At 36.5% G+C, this 16384-nt stretch overlaps 1 protein-coding gene across 28 annotated transcripts in view; it reads right to left on the bottom strand.

Annotated features, from left to right (window-relative positions):
* The window catches only part of NEB (nebulin), a 223971-nt gene that overhangs the window by 19404 nt on the left and 188183 nt on the right, over nt 1–16384 (bottom strand). For 26 of the 28 annotated variants that reach the window (XM_058193019.1, XM_058192812.1, XM_058192850.1 and 23 more), the window contains 11 exons: nt 15461–15565; nt 14541–14645; nt 12868–12972; nt 11489–11599; nt 10940–11050; nt 7495–7608; nt 7280–7384; nt 5582–5686; nt 4082–4186; nt 1903–1995; nt 324–416 (listed from right to left, as the gene is read on the bottom strand). In XM_058193019.1, the coding sequence (XP_058049002.1) occupies nt 324–416; nt 1903–1995; nt 4082–4186; nt 5582–5686; nt 7280–7384; nt 7495–7608; nt 10940–11050; nt 11489–11599; nt 12868–12972; nt 14541–14645; nt 15461–15565 (1152 nt within the window). The remainder of the gene's footprint in view (nt 1–323; nt 417–1902; nt 1996–4081; nt 4187–5581; nt 5687–7279; nt 7385–7494; nt 7609–10939; nt 11051–11488; nt 11600–12867; nt 12973–14540; nt 14646–15460; nt 15566–16384) is intronic. The other 2 variants (XM_058192872.1, XM_058192909.1) reach the window with 1 other exon arrangement.

Genomic DNA, 16384 nt, shown 5'->3' with positions numbered 1-16384 from the left:
TTACTTTTGACATTGTATTTTTAATTCCATCCCATCTCATCCCCATTTGTATTTTTCTACCAGAGAAACCAACTTATGGTTCATCCTCATCAGCTCAGCATTAATATATTTATATTCTCCTTTCAAGGTTTGTATACAAAAGTTAGCAAAGCAAATGGAACTTTAAGATGGAATACAATGAGAAGAACGTCCATTAAAAATACAGGAGATGATGTTAGTACATGTTAACAAGAGGAATAAACAGCAGCTTAGGTAGGGTGAATAGCAGCATGTCATAATTGGCCAGCTCATTATCAAAAGAGAAAGAAAATTTTAGCTACTACCGTGCTGATGTGTTTCTGCGTCTCCTTGACCCGTTTTACTTCAGGAAGGTCAGGAATGGGAGTTCCTTTTCCAATGTTCTCCTTGTACTTAATCTACAAAGTTGCATTCAGAAGAAAGACCCCAAAAAATGATGTCATGTACAGGAGACTTACATATCCATCTCATGTCACTTACAAGAACAGAGAAACAATTGTCACTGAAGGTTTATATAGTTGTGGAACTTAAAGGCTTAATATGCACTCTAGTGAAAAGTCTCTTATCAGAAGAAAGTTAGGAAACAGCACTCAAGTAAACATAGATAATTAAACAGAAGTCCCTTTTCCTGGGTAGAAGAAATTCTCACACTAGAGGCAATTTGATTTATCCATAACTATGAATTTATTTTATTTTTATCATGTAAAACAAGTTTTTTCTTGCCTGAATGTAACCCAGATAGTTTCAAATAAGCTAATTACAAAATTCTATGAACTGCATAACCCCAGATTGGGAAAGGGTGCCATAGTAGAAATGATCTACCTCATAGGTAGGGAACTCATGGTCATCCAACCATGGTTGGATCCATGATTAATCCAGCTGTGTTGGATTAAGTCTCCTAACAATCTTTATCTTGGGTCATGCTGGCTATGGCTGCTGGTAATGGTAATAACCAGTGGAAGGCCACAGGTTCTTTGATCTTGCTTTATTTCCCACAAAAGTTCTCCTTCATCACAATTTTAAGGCTACATTTGTTGACACTGGAAGCAGATCTTTGATATGTATGTTCATCCCAGCATACTGGGGTATAAGTATTTGTTGTCAATGCTGGTATTCCTCTGGTTGCGTTTCAGTTCAGTTCAGTTCACCAGATACAGTTCTGGTCTATCTAAATGCATCAGTTTGAATCCTAGTACTTTCTTCACTTAAACTTAGGCTACAGGCAGTGGTGAAATCTGAACCATTTTGCTACTGGTTAGCTGGCTGCACATGCGCGCTGCGTGCCAAGCGCATGCTGCGCACGCATGCGCAGTATGCATCAAAAGTAGAACAGTGAGAAGAGGATCAGCTGCGTCATGCAATTTAGCTTCGCTAAACCACACGGCACAGCTGTTAGTTGGAAATACCGGTTTGGAGAAACCGATAGCTTTTTTTTTTACTACCGGTTCGCCCAAACCCGAGCGAACCGGAGCATTTCACCCCTGGCTACAGGACATTATTGCATGTAACTTAATGCACAAAGGAGTCTTCCCAATGAAAGCGAGGAATCCCTTCTGAAGAAGGCTGTTGTCTTCATATTTAATAGAGTCCCTTCAAACATGAAACATTATACATGAAATGGAGTCACTGGAGCAAAGTAAGAATTATGGATTGGATCCAGTTTCTCCAAATTTAACTTCATTGATTTTGCTGAATATACTCTTAAATACAGCAAAAATTATTCTTTCAACGCATATTTTTCCCTTTCACTTCCAATCTAATTATATTTTAATTCCATTCAACACTAAGTCCAATATTAGCATAAATAACACTCTATTTTATAAGTTAAAACAGCAAAGAATATGTATGTTTTTTTAAAAAAAAATCATTTTGATTTTTTTTTACCGTGCTAATGGCATCTGTAGTTTTTCTAATTCTCTGTGTCTCTGGTGTTTTTTCAATTGCTGTTCCTGTTCCAATGATATCTTTGTATAAAACCTAAAGCAAAACAAGATCAAGCATAGAAAGACATATTGTCACTTCCGCAGCAGCACCACAAATCACCAGAACATCTCTTTCAATAAACAATAGAAATAGCATCACAATATCTATTTCAATAAATAAATAATCATACCCAATCTCATTTGTGTGTCAAGTGTACTTGTGATGCTTGGATGGAAAAACCACTTAGTGTTTAGAATTTCAAGCAATATAAGAGGAAAGAAATCAGACTAGTAAAACCGAGGATATGAGGATACCTCTTTAACCTTTAAGGTAGGAATCTTAGTTTTTATAGCCTCAAAACAAAGACATTCATTTGCAAAATAAGCAAAATATAAATTCTATTCACAGTTATGCCAAATGAAGCTCTCATGATTTTTCTGATTTTTAATAATATTTATTCATTATCTAGTTTTCTAAAGCTCAGGTAGGCAAGGATTTCATAGGATCTTCAAGCTTCAAACTTCAGGTATTGAAAATAAATCATGAAGTTTTTAACATTAAAAGGAGGGGCATCCGGAGGCTCCAGTTAGTCCAGAATGCGGCTGCGCGGGTGATAGAGGGAGCCCCTCGTGGCTCCCGCGTGACACCTATCCTGCGCAGACTGCACTGGCTACCTGTGGCCTTCCGGGTGCGCTTCAAGGTTTTGGTGACAATCTTTAAAGCGCTCCATGGCATAGGGCCGGGTTACTTACGGGACCGCCTGCTGCTACCGAATACCTCTCACCGACCCGTCCGCTCCCACAGAGAGGGACTCCTCAGGGTGCCGTCGGCTAGGCAGTGCCGTCTGGCGACGCCCAGGGGAAGGGCCTTCTCTGTGGGGGCTCCCACCCTCTGGAACGAACTCCCTCCAGGACTTCGTCAACTTCCGGACCTCCGAACCTTTCGTCGCGAGCTCAAAACACACCTATTTATTTGCGCGGGGCTGGGTTAGTTTTTTAAATTTATTGGTTTTAATGGGGTTTTTAGTATTTATATTGTTTTAATAATTTGGCTATTTAATAAGTTTTTTATGTGTTATTTTAAATTGTACTTATATGTTTGCTTTTAATTGCCTGTGAACCGCCCTGAGTCCTTAGGGAGATAGGGCGGTATATAAATTTAAATAATAAATAAATAATAAATAAACAGAGAACTACCTCTCTTGGTCAAACACTTTAGTTAATAAAGACATAAAGTTACTTTGGTTAATAAAGAGATCTCAAAATGACAATTTGGAGCCCTTTGAGAATTTTAGATTTTAAAATAAACTAAAAATATTTATTCATGGCATTCCTGGATTAGCTGCTCAAAGAAAACACATGAAGTTTACAACTTTGGAACCCATAAAGGTCCATCAAGATACATGGAGGTATGTCAAAATATTATTGCCATGTATGTTGTACTCAAGTTATTGCATTACTAAAAAAAATGTTAAAAGAAATAGAGTAAAAGGCAGAAGTTGGCAACATGTGGCTCTTATGACTTTATTATAAAACCCAGCATCCATTTCCATTGCCTAACCTAGCAGAGGCTGCTGGTAGTTGTAGTTCAGCAACAAAGTGATTGTTACTGGATAGTGATTGGTTTCCCATTTCTGATGGGCAATTACAATTCCTTTTAAAATGAAAGTGGCACTAACCCTTTTTCCCCACCCTATCACTTTGTTTCATAAAAGTTGACCATCAAACCATTTTAAAAATGGATGTAAAAATGGATTCCAGTATGGGAAGATGGTGGTTTCAACTGTCCATCCCTGATTTACTTTGCTAAAAACATATATGTTTGTGGATCAGATCTTTATGTCATATCACACTGTAAACAATGAGTGGGTTAAAATCCCTTATCACTAACTCAGGGCTAAGTTCTGGAACCAAATGTGAATCTTTTGAATTAGGAAGGAAGGAAGGAAGGAAGGAAGGAAGGAAGGAAGGAAGGAAGGAAGGAAGGAAGGAAGGAAGAAGGAAGGAAGGGTGGGTTTTCAGTTGTGCATAACTGGATTCTTAATTGTCTATTGTCAAGAGGCTTTATTAGTTATTAGTGAAAAGTTTGAAATGTGTTAGCCAACTGGGGACCAATAATTTGCTAAATAATATAAACTTACCGAGCTAAAATTTTTCTGGTTTTCTTTAACTCGTAATATTTCTGGTGTTTCATTTACAACGGTGACCTTTCCTTTACTGTCCTGCAGATCATGCTGATACTGAAGCTGTTAAGAGAATACATGTTTTTCAGTGCATTAATCTCAAAACAGATTTCCGCTTGGCCTGTCACCAATACAGACCACTCATTGCTCCCTGAAGGCAAGAACAGGTGACATCTTCCTCCTCCCACTCTTAGCTCTCTGCAAATGCCCCCTGCATCTTAGTCTCCCAGCCTTGATTCAAAGCTGTTTTTTTCCATCCTGAGCCTTCTGAAGTCCTTGAGAGCAGATGGCTTCCAGAGCTTTATTCCACTTCAGGAGCAGCCCAACTCTGATTGGCTGCAGTGCCTAGCACATCCCTGCCCTCCAGTGTCTCGCATCTGTCCTATGTAGCCATTTTGCTGAGAATAATCCCACAAAGGAAAGAGCAGACACTGGTAGAGTGGTCCACTGAGAACCAGCCAGGAAGACCTGCCTTCCTTGCGCAGATAAGAAAGTCAAGAAGCAGATTATCTGGCCATAATCTCCGGTTTGAGTACAAGTCCAACCACATTGCCAACCCAATGTAATCTGGATTGGAATTTCTGAAGTTTATTTAAAAAACAACCTGAGAGACAAAAACTTATTGCTGCTGTGCAGAATTGCCCCAGGAAGACCTGTCTTCTTGCTTCCAGACTGACTTTTTAAATGTCAGTAATAGCAATGGGAGTTAGATTTATATACCATTTCATAGTGCTTTATAGTGTCATAGAACTGACAAAGATATAAGAAATACCCTGTTCCCCCCAAAATAAGACATCCCCTGATAATAAGCCCAATCGGGCTTTTGAGCACATGGCAATAAGGCCAAGCACTTATTTCAGGGTTCAAAAAAAAAGATAGGGTCTTATTTTCGGGAAAACATGGTATATTTACGGCAGCACAAACAAAGGTCACTCAAAATATAGTATCAAATGTTGGTAAGCTATTAAGTATTCTGCATTCATGAATTCATGAGTTATTTGACAAATAAGTTATTTGTAACTAAGCCCTTCAATCCCAGTTGGACTTGTTTTCAAAATAATCGAGAAAGGCTCAATTATTTTGGGAAAATTTTAAGTTTCTTCTCAGTAAAGCAATAATCAAAAATGTACCTTAGAGAGAGTGATAAGTACGGTACCTCTGAAAAATACTTGGAATCTGTGTCCTTTTTCTTTACCTACATGATCAGCATCACTGACAATTGTGAGCACGGGACTTTGTCATCATGGTCAGAATAGCATCAGACATGCTTCTAGTAAGGTATGAGCAACCTATTTCAAACTCAAAGCAGGTGGCTAAGGCTCAAAACATTTCAGTTCCCTAATGTTTTCTATCCCCTAGGCTTAATATCTAATATAGAAAAGGAAAATTGCATTTCAGGGGGAGCATTATTTGCTTGCTTGCTTTGTTGGAATTCATGAGTAATGCTAAAATACATACCATGCTAAAATTCTTTTGATTTTCTCGAACCCGCTGATTTTCTGGAGTCTCTAGCACAGACACATAGTATGGCATGGTTTTCTCTGCATCCTCCTTATACTTTTTCTGTTACATAGGTTTAAAAAAAAAAAAGTACTATTGCAGTAACAAAACAAATACCCACGCAAAGACACATAATTTTTTTGTTATCTTGGGACAATAGTGAAGTCACCACAGAAATAAAACAAACTCTATCCAGAGTTCTCATTTGATGTTCAAATGGCCAGGCTCACATTGTCATACTTTGGACATACTGTGGGAAGTATGGAGAAGGCTCTGATGCTGAGAAAGTTGAAGGGAAAAAGAAAGACGGGGACAAACAGAAGCAAGGTGGAGGAATAATTTACACTAGTGACAAAATGCACTATTGGAAGTCCTGAACTCCAGGTTAGGGACAGATCATCGTGAAAAAATATCTATTTATGTGGTCATTAAGAGTCACCACCAAACTGATGGCACATAATAAATCAATTAGTCCATTTTGTGTCTAAGACAGAAATGCTTTAAAAATAAGAGCAGATAAACATTGTATAGAGTAATAAGAAGGACATTTGTTAGAAGGTTTGATGGCTCGGGCTTGCACTTTCTAGATTGCATCTTTCAAATGTGATCTAGTCCATAGATCAAGCAAGCTAAATAATGTTTTTTAAGAAAATACTTGGAAAGTATTAACTTCTAAGAGGAGAAGCCAAAACTACCTATTAAGCTTAGAAGCAAGGACATTCTAGTCATAGATTTTATGACTTAAGTATTCATTTGAGAAGTGTAGCCTGGGCCAAAAGGGTTGGTTGTCAGAAATGGATTTTTAAAAATGGGGGAAGTTGAGAGCCACAGATAGTCAGATGTAATGTCATCAAATAGCCCATATAATGGATTTTGGAAGATTGGGTTTTTATTTTATTTTTTTAGGGAGTTGTTAAATGCTAAAGAAGAATAAAACTCATTTACCAAATGCATTTCTGCTAAAAAAAAAAAGTGAGAAATTGTACTTTTGATTCTTGGCAGTTGACTAAGAAATTCAGCTATACTCTAAAGCAGGTGTGTCAAACTCGCGGCTTCACATTGTCATCATGTGACGTATTGCAACTTTCCCCCCTTCACTAAATTGGGGGTGGGCGTGGCCAATGCATGAAGCATCCGGCCCGTGGGCCGCGAGTTTAACACCCCTGCTCTAAAGGCACAAAGAGATATTTTAGGGGCATGTGATCTGTGGTTGCCATCCCCCACTTTGAAATCTATATGAATTTTCCCTTTAATTACTATTAGTTTTGTTCTATATTGAAATGGTTGCAAAAATGAAAGCAAAGTCACCAGCGAAAGTGAAAATCAGAGCAAAATGTCCAACAGTGTAGAGCACCTCACACTTATTGGAAGGCTTTACAGTGCACCTGGCACAGTCACAGACCTGGCTAGGTGGCTCAGTGGCTAAGACGCCGACCTTGTCGATCAGAAAGGTTGGCAGTTCGGCAGTTCAAGTCCCTCGTATAGGTCTCCTGCATGAGCAGGGGGTTGGACTAGATGACTTCCAAGGTCCCTTCCAACTCTGTTACTGTTACAGACAGGGCCCTATTTCAGATGGTCTCTGTATCGCATTATTTATCAGGCTGGTTAAGGCCTTTAGGAGTTGGAGTTCGCCTCCATCTGCACGGCCATCATTACCTTACTGGAAAAGTTCTTCACATGATGTGCATGGATGATTTCTGGAGTGTCAACAACTGTAGTATAATTGGCTTTTTCCATTTCCGCGGAGTGCTTATATTTAAGCTGTTGAGAGAAACATTTCAGGGGAAATATCCAGAATAAGTAATTTACAGATGTAGCTTTTTGTTGATTTAATACAGCAGGAAATCACATGATGTTCATTAATCACTAACCTCACTAGCAATATCTGTGGCATTCTTTGCCCTCATATAATCAGGTGTCTCCAATGCAAGGTCTGTTAGTCCCCTTCCTTTGATTTCCATCTCCAGAGCCTTCTTGTATTCTTTCTGTGGATAAAGACAGATATAAAAATATATCAGACAGCTTGTTCCCAAATGAAATGCTTGTTCCCAAAATCAGACAGCTTGTTCCCTTTGGAACGAACTTCCCCCTGGACTCTGGCAATTGCTGGACCTTCGGACTTTCCGCCGCGAGCTGAAGACCTATTTGTTTGTTCGCGCAGGACTGGCATAGGATTTTAATAGGATTTTAATTAGTTTTAATGTTTTAACATTTTATAATTCGGGGTTTTATTTTAAATGTTTTAATTCGGCCATTTGTATAATAAGTTTTTTAATTATGGTTTTATGTGTATATTGCTGTTGTTTTTTATTATGGCTGTAAACCGCCCTGAGTCCTTCGGGAGAAGGGCGGTATAAAAATTTAATAAATAAAAATAAATAAATAAAATAAATTCACCCCAGTCCTCCAAAGGTTATCTTGATATGTAACCTGATCATGTACATGTACAATGGAAGGAAGACCAATCTATTTTATAGAAGAAAAATTTAATCTTGCAATGCGATATGAGATCTGACTAGTTATGATGTTTAGAGATCTCATTTCAAGAAACTTTTCAGAAAAATGTGTTCAGGAAGAACAGAATCTTCCTCATTTCAGTCAGATTACAGAATCAGGTAATGATCAGATCAAATTACAAATCAGACAACATCCAATTATTTTTTATTTATTTAAATAAAATAAAAAAATAATACCGGTAGTTATATGTGGGATTAGTTTTGGCACACATTCTTTTTAGCTTTTACAACATCTTCAATTTAATATACCCTGTTTCCCTGAAAATAAGATCCAACCAGAAAATCAGCCCTAGCATGATTTTTCAGGATGCTTGTAATATAAACCCTACCCCCCAAAATAAGTCGCAGTTAAGACCATCAGCAGACAGAAGCGTTTATTACTGTATTTCCCCCAAAATAAGACCTAACAAGAAAATAAGTCATAACACATCTTTTGGAGCAAAAATTAATATAAGACCCGGTCTTATTTTGGGTGAAACACGGTACTATATAATTATTTAGGTGATATTTTAATTTGGCTTCAGAGGACATGTCAATCAAAATAACTAAGAATGTATACAGGGAAAAAAATTAAGAATTCAAATGAAGAACCTCAAATACCCTGTTGCATTGGGAAGACACTAAACCCTGAATACTTTATACAAGATATCAGCATAGATTGGTTAGAAATAACTGTGAGAAATACAAGAGAAATTTTAAAAAGATACTGTAGCTAGTTAGTTTCTTGAATTCAGTAAGAAATATTTAATTCATCCTGAATCCATTAAATTAATCTGAAAAAGGTAAATGTAATAACTAGCCGATCTTTTCCTTTCTGCTTAATGTTCCATCATTATAATTCCCAAGATAATAATCCAATGTATGCAGGATCAATTCAAAACCAATGGTTAAATGTACTAATGATCCCATTTTCTATTTTTTATTATTTTAAAATAAATTTAAAATGCATAATGTGATTGCAGTGAAAATCATCTGGTTTCTATTTTAATATGACTGTGTAATTCATAGATCCATCCATGAATAGTCCTGTGATGTACCAATTAGAGAAAACCCCATGTCAAAAAAAATTCATAAATTTCTGGAAGTTGTACACAGATAAAAAAAAAAAGATGGGCTTTAAAATGTGTGGAAGAATGTTATCTTCATCCTCCTGCTAGAATTTATATCCGGATCATTGCTTATTTGCTACATGAACAGCTGTTATTGGAGCCAAAAGAAGGTGGTTGTTGTGTCTTTTGATTGTTTGTTATCTGCCTCATGGTGCCCTCAGGAAATTCTGACACATTTTTTGTCTCCTTCATGTGTCACTGTTGTCAGCTGCAAAGAATAAGGTGATGGCTGTTCTCCTTGAGGTTACAGACGATGTTAACAGTTGTTAACAACACTGTTGGTACTAAACATTTCAAAATGGATTTGGCTGAAAAGAGAGTATTTTAGCTGCAAGATCATGGGAGTTCATGGGACAAGGAGGACTATCCATAATCAATTAATTAAATATCTTCAGGATAAAGGATACCTTTGGAATGTCATTCTTGATGGGTTACAGAGAAAGGCCAATTGGTTCACTATGTATGGTTAAGTGAACTTAAAAAAAAGTATCCAGCTTTTCTGGATTTTACCAAGGAAATTCGACAATGGAAAAAAAAGATTAAAAATGTAAGAACTATTGCTCAAGAGAAGAATCTTCAATATCTTATTGGGTTTCAGCCATCTTTGCTTTCAACTTATCAAATGTTACTCAGAAATAATTTATAAAGGAAGTTCAAAGAACAACTGTTGAAATGACTTTTTTTTCTTTAAGAAATTATCACTACGATTCTGGGAAGTGACTATTGATTTCGATTGGTATAAAAATTAGATTGGATTTTTGTCTCCTATTTTATGAGGAGTCCATAATAAAACTTTTTCATGCAAATCCCTGCGTTTAAATTTTTATGAAACAAACATCAAGTTTATTCCCAAACCAGGCAATCTGTTCCCATTCTAGAACTATTTCCTTAATAAATGTGGATGTTAGGTTTTATGAGCTACTTTATGAGCAAATTACAGAATACAGCTCAAGCTGGGTATAAACAGGGCCATCAAACTTCTGACAATATTGGTTTTTCAATAGATGTTCTTCCTTTAACTCAAATGAATCAGCATCCACCAACTATAATCACTCTGGGGAGTAAGAAAGCCTTCGTGTGATCTCTTGGTAGCTTTTGGTGTGGGTTTTGATTTATTTTGGGTCTCCACAAAGTTTTTATAGTTTGGATATAATTTATTAATGTTTAAATCACAGTTGATTATTAATAGAATGCTTTCCTTTCCCTTGGTTAAATCTCTATCAAAATGCTTTCTTTTCTTTTTAATTTTGCTTTAGAACTGCTGGCCTGCATAATCAGAAATTCTGAAGTTATCAATAAATTACAAAAGGAGGGGCAAAATAATATTATTTGTCAATATTTGAATTTGTCTTTTTTGACATGAGAAATAAAGAAGACTTTTAAAAGTATGATCTTTTTCTTGGGGTTTTTACAAGTTCTTTCTTGTAGTGTAACTTACTTACTTACTTTTCCTATTAGTTTTGTATTGATCCTTAATACTGTTTTATGCATTTTTACAGTTTTATTAGTTTGTGTAATTTAAAATAATCCAAATACTTAGAAACTGAAATTGAAAAATGTCCTTCCTCTGTCTGAATACATGCTAGACACAGAACTATGAAATGGACAGACCAATACTAAGCATTTTAATACTCCATAGAAATCTACCTTCCAGATTTCTAAACTTTATTCCACCTAGAGATATGCCTTACCTCATTCAAGATATAGGTTGCATTCTTTGCTCTAAGTAAATCTGGTGTCTCTTCTAGAATTGTTAGGCCTTTGCCTTTTACACCTTCTTCTAAATCTCTCCTGTATTCTTTCTAGAGGGTAGAAAAGAAGAAAATCAATCAAAAGAGATAAATAAGTAGGCGACAAAGAGAAATCAACGAGAGGAAAAAAAATAAAGGAGAACAAAAAGAGTTAGGAAATAATTCCTAGACTAAATAGTTGTTTTTGCCTTCCGAACACACAAATCTTGTTACACTAACTCTACCTAAAAATTCACACAAAATAACTAATGAATAATGAGACAATTCTCAATGGTTCCATCAATATAACAAATTTTAAAAAGATAAAGAAAAAAACTAGGCATCACTATCAGTTAAATCATGCTTATAATTAAAGTTAAAATAAAGGGGAGAAATCAAAAATTAACTTGTAAACTTAAAGTTAAAGTTTAAGCATGGCAAAGACAACAGTGAAGGGTCTACTTTGGAGAACATAATTTCCATTGCAGAAGTCAGAAGACTAGTCGGTACCTCGCTTGCTATCTTAGTGGCATATCTGACATGCAGTAAAGATGGTGTAACCTCCAAACCAGTAAGATTCCGGCCCTTAATGGACTCTTCAAAATCTTTCTTATATTCTTTCTAATAAGAGTTGGAAGAAGAAAGGAGAAGAAAGAAGGAAAGAAAGAAAGGAAGGAAGGAAGGAAGGAAAAAATAGAATTAATGGCATTGTAAAAATAATTTCCAGGCATTTTAAATTGATGTGATGATTAATTAGTTAAGGATCCAATTTTGTTTTTGTGCCATTTGGGAGAAGTTTAAAGCTTTTCATTGTCCTAACCTATGATAAATTAATACTTTATGTACTTGAAAGTAATAATACCTACATCTGGCCTCTAGACAAGCAAAATTTCTACATTGTAGTATCTGGGGAGCAGGCTGCACAAAATGGACAGAATGATCATTGGTCAGGTAGTGGTCTTAGCAACCCAGTGCCAACAAAATGTGTGGGATGACACGTCCAGACTCCAGTGGTTTTTACTCAACATGTTTGGGATGATCTAACTCATCCCATGAGTTCTGATCTAACACATTAGAAAATATTAGAAAACACCAGGTGAAGAAATATGTTCTAGTTAGAATGCTTGGTCCAAGGAAGTTTTTTTATTTTTTATTTTTATTTATTTTTATTTATTTTTTTTGAATTTATATCCCGCCCTTCTCAGGGTGGCTTACATTGTGTTAAGCAATAGTCTTCATCCATTTGTATATTATACAAAGTCAACTTTTATTGCCCCCAACAATCTGGGTCCTCATTTTACCTACCTTATAAAGGATGGAAGGCTGAGTCAATCTTGGGCCTGGTGGGACTTGAACTTGCAGTAATTGCAAGCAGCCGTGTTAATAATAGACTGCTTAGTCTGTTGAGCCATATTGGCCCATATTGTCTATTCATTCAAAGGATATTATATTTCCTTTGAATGAAAACAATTGGCAGAACCAAACATGACCCCCAAGTTTCACCTTGCATAAATTTGATATTGGAATGAACATATTCCAATAATTCAACCATATTTTGAAATACCTATGAAAGGGGTAAAATTGAATAGAGGCAACAATATATAGTCTAGAAGTCCAGCAAAGCAGCAATTGATTCTCAAAACAAAACAATGGGAATAAAATTGTATAGATGTAGATTGAGGATGGGGAATGGGCAAAGGGGCTGGGCTTTTATTTGGCACCCATAAAATAAGCTGTGATTGTCATTTAATCAGTGAACGGAAAGATATGATCATTCTGTTACAAAAATACCTTCAGAATACATTTATGATTTAAACTGACCAGAAACAGTACAACCACAATTCAGTGTTTCGCTGATGTTTTCTAATATCTGATTAGTAACCTCCTACCTCACTCTGCATCTGTTGTGCTTCCTTAGCAGTGATATATGTAGGTGTTTCAAAGTCCAGCATGGGTTTTCCTCTTTCCTTTTCATATTTTTCCTTGTATTTCACCTGCCAAGAGGGTGGCATTGTTATCCCACAGTAACAGATTAAAAAGACACATACAGAATGACACATCGTTCACTCAACCCTAATCCCGGATGAACAAAATACAATTGTTGTGGTTGTATAACAGGCTATGTCAAAATGAATTTTTTTAAAAAAAATTATTTATTTTACTAGCCCCATCAGTCAAGGTGACTCTAATCAGTGAACAAAGTAACAGCCACAACCAATAGAATTGCACATAAATATTTAGGCACCACTGATTAAACAGTATTTCAATGAAACTGTTCCAATGAATCTGGTAGTGAATAAAAGACTGCATTGTTCAAAGGCAAACACATCTTTCTTGAAGTTGAATGGATCTGTGTCTTTTATGTCCAGTTTACAGATTCAAAAAATGGAAGTAACGACTTTGCCAGGTGAAACAGTTTGCATACTCAAACTGCAGCAGTTTGTAAAGCCTTCTTTGGCAAATCAACAGCTTTTCAAATGTTTCTTGGCACTAACTGAAAATATCTATTGTTGCTTTTCTCTACTTTTCTTTGCAAGAAGTATTATAGCTCAGAAATTTTCTTAGGTCGTCTCATGCACTGCATGTTTAAAATCTTTCCACAGACTTTCAGTTAAAGTCAGCTTTGAGATCTGTGAAGAACACCCCAAAACCTTCATGTTTCTTCCTATAAACACTTTATTGTTGATTATGTTTTGTTGCCTTATTAATTATTTGATCTCCTTTCTGAATATGGGACATTGGTTTTTATTATATGTGGTTCAATCCAATCTTCCTTCACCTGCACAATGTTTCCTAAGCTACTAGTCCCACCCAATCCCAAAGCATAATAGATATCTTCAACTTTAGTGACCTAGTGGATACATTTAAAATTTTGAGATCACTTCTTACAAAGTAGTCCTCATGGGAAACATCGACAGTTACAAAAAATCTCTTGTAGCTGTCCCCATGATGTTGTCCACCACACAGCTTAATTTTAGCATTCTCTTAGGCAAGTAGTCACATTTTCAAACAAAGTACCATTCTACAGCCTTTTACTGTTTGTATTTTCCAAGCATATATTTTGGGTGTGTAAGGGATCCAGAAGTATCTTGGAAATAAATCTGATGCTTAAGACTATGGTTTGCTTTACATTATGGCCCCTTTAAAATCTAATAAAATCAGGTGGACATGGAGCCTGCTGGAAGTGGTTTGTTTGTTTGTTTGTTTGTTTGTTTGTTAAATGTAGGCACTGCCCATCTCACTGCAGTATCTAATTGATTGTGGGCCTAGTGTTATGAGGCACTTCGGTATCTCATATTAGAAATCCAGAAATAACTGCACATATATTATTTAGGTTTCTGGCTTATTAAGAAATACAGAAGCATTGTATTGCCCAGAATAAAACTTGACAAGGTTTCCAGGGTAGTTTCCAATTCCCACCAATGAGCTGAACATATCAAATCTACACCTGCATACTTAATATACCAAAGTCTATAGAACTCTGATGGATGAGAATACAGACACAGTGGCATGTGGCAGTTGTATTATAAACATAAGTGTGTGAAACACTTAACTGACTTACTATGCTCTGAAGTTCTGAGGCCTCCTTTAGATGGAGCTGTTCAAGGTTATCTGGAATTACGTGGTAGTGACCTTTATTCCTCTCGTACTGCTTCTTGTACTGGTACTAAAGGGAAGGCGTCAAAAACCACCTCAATAGTTTAAAAAAATATCCTAACCAGAACAGCTTTTCTAGATCACCTTACAAAAAACATATCAGTAGTCAAAGGAGACATCAGAAATGAAATGTAAAAGAAATATATAAAAGAGAAGAAGAAAGAAAAATATGAGGCAAAAAGGGACAAAACAGGAAAAAGAAGAAGAAAAGAATCAAAGAAATGTGATGCGGTAAATAAGTGATGCTGTTAAAATGGAATGATGCCCCTTGGTTTTTGCTTAAGAATACAAAATGGGATTAGCTGATATTACTCAAGGGTGATTTAGTTCAGCATTTTGTGACACAAAATGGCTGACTAGATGCATCAACCAAGTCCAGAAGCAAAATTTATTATAGCAAGAAGATCAAAGTTCAGACCAAAGCAGATTAAGTCTGAAAACGGTTTTAAAAGTTAAAGAATTATTGTTTCAAAATAGTAGTTGTGAGTTAAAAAATAGATAAAAAGTTAATAAAATAATACCTGTTAGTAAAAATATGAATTATAAAAGTAAAAAAAAACACTATTAAAATTTAGTTAGATGTTTAACATTATTAGTGGTTCTGTTTTAAAAGTAATAGAAAAAGTTCTGAAGACTTGAGGTATTAATGTTGCTAGTCAACATGGGGGATAGTCATCAGGCAGGAGATAAGAGATCACTACCAGGTGATTTCCTAGGAACAGTCAAGGAGGAAGAAAGATGTTGCAGAGGTTGTTAGCTGATATTATCTTAGAAAGGCAAGGAAAGGTTAAACTGAATGAATCTCAGTTTAGCTAACAGGCTTACAGTGCTGGCAAGGTGGCTGGTGTTCAAAACATGATTCATCGCAAGAGATTCAGACATATCAGTCACCGGCTTGTGAAGTTTCTTCAGATCTGCCTTATATTTAATCTATTGATAAAACAAAGGAAAATGTCAACCCCCTTGTCACAGGAGTACATAAAGCAGGCTTATAAATGGAATACATTTCAGTTGTCATATTACAGCTTGTGCAATGAGCTACTATTTATGACGATTGTCAGGCATTCAGATCATAATGGTTCCAAAGGTGCTGTTGTGGTCCGCAGCAGCCTGTGGAGCTGGCAGCAGAGTCGGACAGTGAGGAGGTTGGGGAGGAACATGGGCCAGTCCTGGAATATGGGAAGGCTCGGACAACAGCTCTACATCGGAGGCAGAGAAAGGGCCATCTGGGAGGTATGTGCTGCCTCCGAAGCCTCCAGAGTCAGACCTCAGTGAGGCAGAGGAACAGGGGGAGCCTCTTCCTAGTGCGCGCATGCACAGAGCTGCCAGAAGGCAACAGTTAAAACAAAAGCGATGACTCGGGACTAGGGCTTGGAGATGATTGGCCCTTCCCATTAGATTTAAAAGAGGAGCAAAGGCACGTGGGCCTTTGCAGGAAGCAACATTGTTAATTCTGTTCAGTTTAAAGTCTGAAGCTCTGTTTGAATCTGGACTCTGTGTGGCTTTGCCAATTAGGTCTTTGGCAGCGTGTCAAGAGAGATAAAGGTGAGTGATCATCAGCCTTATCCCGAAGGACTCTTTACAACTATTTGGGACTCATCTGTGAATGAACAGAATTCACAGCTGTTGCAATAAAAGAGGTTTTTGGGACTACTTGTGTATTTTACTGACTCAGGAAGCCTAGGTCAGAACAGGTGCTTTTTCAAAAATCAACTGGATTTTCTTGTGTTTTTTTCCTATTCTCATCTA

Source organism: Ahaetulla prasina, chromosome 1, assembly GCF_028640845.1.
Source record: "Ahaetulla prasina isolate Xishuangbanna chromosome 1, ASM2864084v1, whole genome shotgun sequence".
Classification (NCBI taxonomy): domain Eukaryota; kingdom Metazoa; phylum Chordata; class Lepidosauria; order Squamata; family Colubridae; genus Ahaetulla; species Ahaetulla prasina.
This window is presented reverse-complemented; position numbering and strand designations above follow the sequence as displayed.